Below are 5159 nucleotides of genomic sequence, written 5' to 3'. Positions count from 1 at the left end.
GGCGATTTTGACTTTTTGGGTAAAATTTTGGAAAACTTATTTTCATGCATTGGGGTTGATTCATTTAGCGTTTATTGATGTAATTAAGTAATTTGTGACTAGATACGAGCGAATTGGCAGTGAAATCAACGGGTAAAGCTATAATTGAAGCTTGAGTTGTGTTTGAGGCATCGAGGTAAGTGTTTGGTCTAACCCTAGCTTGAGGGATTAGGAGTTGTGTCCTATTTGCTATTTGCTTCTTGTCGAGTACGACGTATAGGCATGGTGACGAATATCTGTGTGTTGGTGTCAAGCATGACCGTGAGTCTTATCTTGTGATTTTCATGATCTCGTTGTATTATTCATGTCTTGGTGACGATTTCTATTTGTTGTGTAAAGTTGTGGAAAGAGTTGTGACCTAAGAACATTGAGGAGCGTGAGCTCCAAATTGTATAACGAATTGTGAAAGTATAAGTGATAATAGAAACTCTAGAGCATTGGCTCGAGTTGTGAAGTAAAAGTGAGAAAGAGAAGAGATCATTATGTTACCCCTTGTCGGGCTATTATTGAGTTGAGGTTCCCTTGCATTGTGTTCTTAATTGATATTACGGACGTTTAGGATGATGATTCTTCGTGTTAGGTGTTGTAACAAATTTGGTTATAGCTGGGTAGTTAGGTGTTGTAACAAGGTTAGTTATAGCTGAGGTAGTTAAATGTTGAAACTAGTTGAGTTATAGTTTAGTTATGGCGGTTTCTCCCTTGCCGGGATGTATATACTTATACTGTTGAGTTCCCTTGCCGGGATAGTGTAGTCTATTATTGATCCCTTGCCGGGACGGTTAATTATAATTATTGTTGACTATATATTTGGAACGGGTTGTATGCTGCAACAGATATTATATTGCATCGGGTTGCACGCCGCAACAGTTATATATGTGAATCGGGTTGCACACCGCAACAGATATTATATTGGATCGGGTTACATGCCGAAATAGTTATATATGTGGATCGGGTTGCACGCCACAACAGATATTATATTGGATCGGGTTGCACGCCACGACTGTATATTTGGAACGGGTTGTGCGCCGCAATATTTTTAGATATTATATTGGATCGGGTTGCACGCCGCAATAGTTATATATGTGGATCGGGTTGCACGCCGCAACAGATATTATATTGGATCGGGTTGCACGCTGCAACATCATTGCTATCGTATTGATTGTAGACATCGAGTGTTCTTCCATACTTTATTAAGTTTCTGATAAAATTGATATGTTTCCCCAGAGCATGTTTCCCCCTCCCTTTAAAACTGTTGTTACCTGTTTATATTTCTGCTGTATATTATATAACTGCACAGGTTTATCTGGAGTCTGGTCCTAGCCTCGTCACTACCTCGCCAAGGTTAGGCCAGACACTTACCAGCACATGGGATCAGTTGTGCTGATACTACACTCTGCACTCTGTGCAGATACCGGACCGACACTTGATCAGTAGCAGTAGCTCGGGAGCCAGGCTTCAGTCCACCGAGACATCGAGGTAGCCTTGCAGGCGTTCGCAGTCCCGGCGTCTCCTCTATCTTATTATGTATTCTGTTATCTCAAGTATTCGAGACAAACAGTGTTATATTTCTTTCAAACGATTGTATTTAGTACTCTTAGTAGTCCGTGGATGTTGTGACACCAGATTCTGGGTAGAGGCATATATGGACTTTCGAAACATTCTGGTTTTATATTTATTTAAGACTTCCGCTTAATCTGATATTCCGCTGTTATTTAACTATTTATTTCCTTGTTAATATAAGATGTAAAAAGAATTAAAACAGAAGAGCTAAAGATTTCTAAGTTCGTGGCTTGCCTAGCTTCTACGAGTAGGCGCCATCACGACTCCCGAATATGAAAAATCCGGGTCGTGACACACAGAGACAAACTCGCACTGCTAACGGGCTTCTACTTAATTCCATAAATTACGTCAAAATGCCAATTAAATGTGGATGAAGGTTTGAGTACTTCAAAGTTCTAACTAATGATATTGCAATTATGTTAAAAATTCCGAAAATAGCTTTGTAAAAATTTGATACAGTCAAACCCCTCTATAATAGTCTCGTTTATTTCGATATTTTTTGGATGTTATAGTAAAGTGTTTTTATAGAGAACATATATTAAAATATAATATAAAAATCGGTCTCGAAAAAATTTGACTTTTATAATGAATAGTTGTTATATAGAGGTGTTGTTATAGAAAGATCTGACTGTATTTGAAATCTAGATATATGATGAAATATCAGATTACATATGTACCAAAAAATTAATAGAAACAGAATATCATGGAAAAAAAAGGAAACATAAATAATTAAAGAAATTCCATCTAGTAGACAAAGAAGAAAGAAAAAAAAATACTGACAAGTAAAAGAGAAAACTTCAAAATTTCTTCAAAACCAACAAATATCTATTCTTTCTTTACATATTTCAACCTTTTTCCTTTCCTTCTTCAAAATTCTAATCTATACTTTAGGAGAACTTTTATTTTGAAGTAGACCACCAAAATTTTCTGCCATAACCATTTCTTTTTCAGCCACTTTAGCTTCCTCCCTAAATTTCTTGTAAATATCATTCTTGTAAAAATTCCTAGTCCTCAACACCAAAATTATTGACACAAGAGCTCCAAGAATTGTAACTGCTGTAATAATAATAAAAGCCAACTTAAAACATTCAGCCCCAACACATTCCAAATCTTCACCAATTTTCCTACTTCTTCCCAATGCCTTCATCTGTTTTTCTGCTTCTTTATCATATAAATGTCCAGCCACCCTTACATTTAGCACATATGCACCAATTGGACTTGCCACTGATCCAAAATTATACAAAGTTGAGTAATATTTCAACCCAAAAAGTTCTGAAATTATGGCATATAACAATGGCCATTGTGCTCCAAAGCAAAATCCTATGACTATAGATGCAATATATAGGCCACCGCGAACGTCGAAAGCAATGAGAAGATGGCCAAGACAAGAGATGATGAGTGTTATTGTGAGCATAAGGGGTCTAGGAAATTTGTATTTTGACAAGAAATGTTCTGAGAGGAAACCAGACGCAACTCTTCCTAAATAATTCCATATACTAACAAGTGACACAAATGTACTAATGCTTGTTTTTGGATAGCCTAATGATGTTCCAATTTGTCCCAAGTTGTCGATTGCTGTTAATGTCCCTCCAACACCACAAATCGTCGCGAAAAATAGTATTAACATGTCAATACTAAAAAGGGTTTGTAGTATAGTGTAATCCTCACCTCTATCCGGTGCACGAAAAACTGTTTTCCAACACGAAACTGTTTCTTGATTTTTTGAAATGGTGGCAGAAGAGGGTGTTTGTGGCTGAATTTGGGGCTGAGCAACTTCAGAATTTGGCTCCTCAGTTACCAATTTAACTTGTGAAATACTTTCCAATGCTTGTTTCTTGGTTTTCCAAGAATCAACTTCTTCTTTTATAACAATACCAAGTGGTAAACAGAGGAAAAACAGAACAATAGCTGTGCTCAAACCATACTCACTTTGTTTAAAATCTAGCCTTTTTTGAAGTATGATAATCAACATGAGAAATCCAGCAAGGCCAAGAGATATGTATAAAAACCTATAGAAAACTTTCATCTCATGTGCAATCCGAACAACTTTCATTATACGAATTATACGTAGAAACACAAAAGAAACAACAGCAGGAAGCCAACCAATAAGTAGAATAAGAGACTTAGATTCATTACCATAAATTGCATGGTAAATTTGTGTCAACATTGCACCACTTAAGCCAACATAACCCTTCAAAAGTCCAAGAACCGCGCCACGGCTTTCTGGGAAATTCTTGACACAAGTTACTAAAGCTCCAGTATTGGCAAAAGACTGAGAATTTGCACCAATACAAATGTATACACACATATGCCAAACTTTAGGTTTTGGAATTTTTTTGGTTACGGCTAGCCAAATCATGAAGTAACCAAAAAAGTTAAGGACTGCGCCAACTGATAAAACTACCCAAGGGGGTGTTACTTCATTGAGTAAACCAGAAAGGACACCAACATTGGATCCTAAATCTTTGAAAAAACTGAGTAAATTAAGGGTGGTTTGATCATATCCGAGCGAAGTTTTGATATCACTAGAGTAAATACCAAAAATGTAAGTTGCACCAGAGGCTGATAAGATTAGAACAGTGGCAAATACCATGAACCATCTTCCAGTGAAGACTTGTAGTGTTAGGCTTCTCATATTGGCTAGACCAGAACCACTACCTTCGACACCATAGGCCATGTTTTTTTAGTTCTTTGATAGAATGATACAACATGGGATCTTAGAACGAGGCATGTACATATATATAGTTTTTAAGTTATGTGAGCTGACAATATATTGTAAAAAAATTTACACTATCGTTGCGATTGAAATTTGAGCTGATTATAACAGGTTCCTACTCTTGGAGCAACGTACAAGTTGTCTTTGTGTGACCTATAGGTCGGGTGTTCGAGCCATGGAAGCAGTCATTAATGCTTGTATTCGGGTAGACTATATACTTCACACCTCTTGGGATGCAATCCTTCCTTGTATTCTGCCTGAATACATCATATTTTGTGTGCTTAACAGTTCTTACTATATTTCCCAGGTTATCATGTCAAGCTTCATAGAAAAAGTTAATTGTTGTGGGTCAACTTAATCAGATAGTTAAAACAGTTACGTACACTATTATTGTATAGAACATAAACTAATAGATATACGGATTTAAGTTATTTACATTGTTGGTGCAAATAATTTATGCACGGTTAACTAGTTATAGCAGGTTGTTACTCTACTTTCTTCTGCTATAAAGAATTACATGTTGTACACTGTCAGCTTAAACTCTATATATAAATATCATTAGTGATGCAGAAAATGTAGATTTCTATGTAAGTCTTGCCGCACCCCACGCCTACTTCTTCGGGGTATGGAGTGTGGGAAAGAGATATAGTAATATATAATACATGAACTTCAATTCATAGTTGACTTTGAAGCCAGACTCTTGGATTGGTAAGATGGAGAGAGAAATATACTTTTGGGTAAAAAAGATCGATAGAAATGGAAGATTAAAAGCCAGTATTGCTGACTATATTTAGAGTAAAATCGATTTTATCCTTCACTACAATTTTTGTAGCATATTTTGAAC

The 5159-nt window shown here is 36.3% G+C and overlaps 1 protein-coding gene across 1 annotated transcript; it reads right to left on the bottom strand.

The window, feature by feature from the left end:
- Positions 1–2300: 2300 nt before the first annotated feature.
- Positions 2301–4294, bottom strand: LOC107797632 (protein NUCLEAR FUSION DEFECTIVE 4-like). Its single transcript, XM_016620533.2, has one exon. The coding sequence runs from the start codon at positions 4274–4276 to the stop codon at positions 2480–2482; it is 1797 nt and encodes a 598-aa protein (XP_016476019.2). The 5' UTR covers positions 4277–4294; the 3' UTR covers positions 2301–2479.
- Positions 4295–5159: the final 865 nt, after the last annotated feature.

Source organism: Nicotiana tabacum, chromosome 11 (genome assembly GCF_000715075.1).
Source record: "Nicotiana tabacum cultivar K326 chromosome 11, ASM71507v2, whole genome shotgun sequence".
NCBI classification, from domain to species: Eukaryota; Viridiplantae; Streptophyta; class Magnoliopsida; order Solanales; family Solanaceae; genus Nicotiana; species Nicotiana tabacum.
The sequence above is the reverse complement of the archived record's forward strand: the minus strand, read 5'-3'. Positions and strand labels throughout refer to the sequence as shown.

Bases quoted from the DNA above. Each gene is read 5' to 3' on its own strand.
- LOC107797632 (XM_016620533.2), bottom strand. From the start codon at position 4,276: ATGGCCTATGGTGTCGAAGGTAGTGGTTCTGGTCTAGCCAATATGAGA.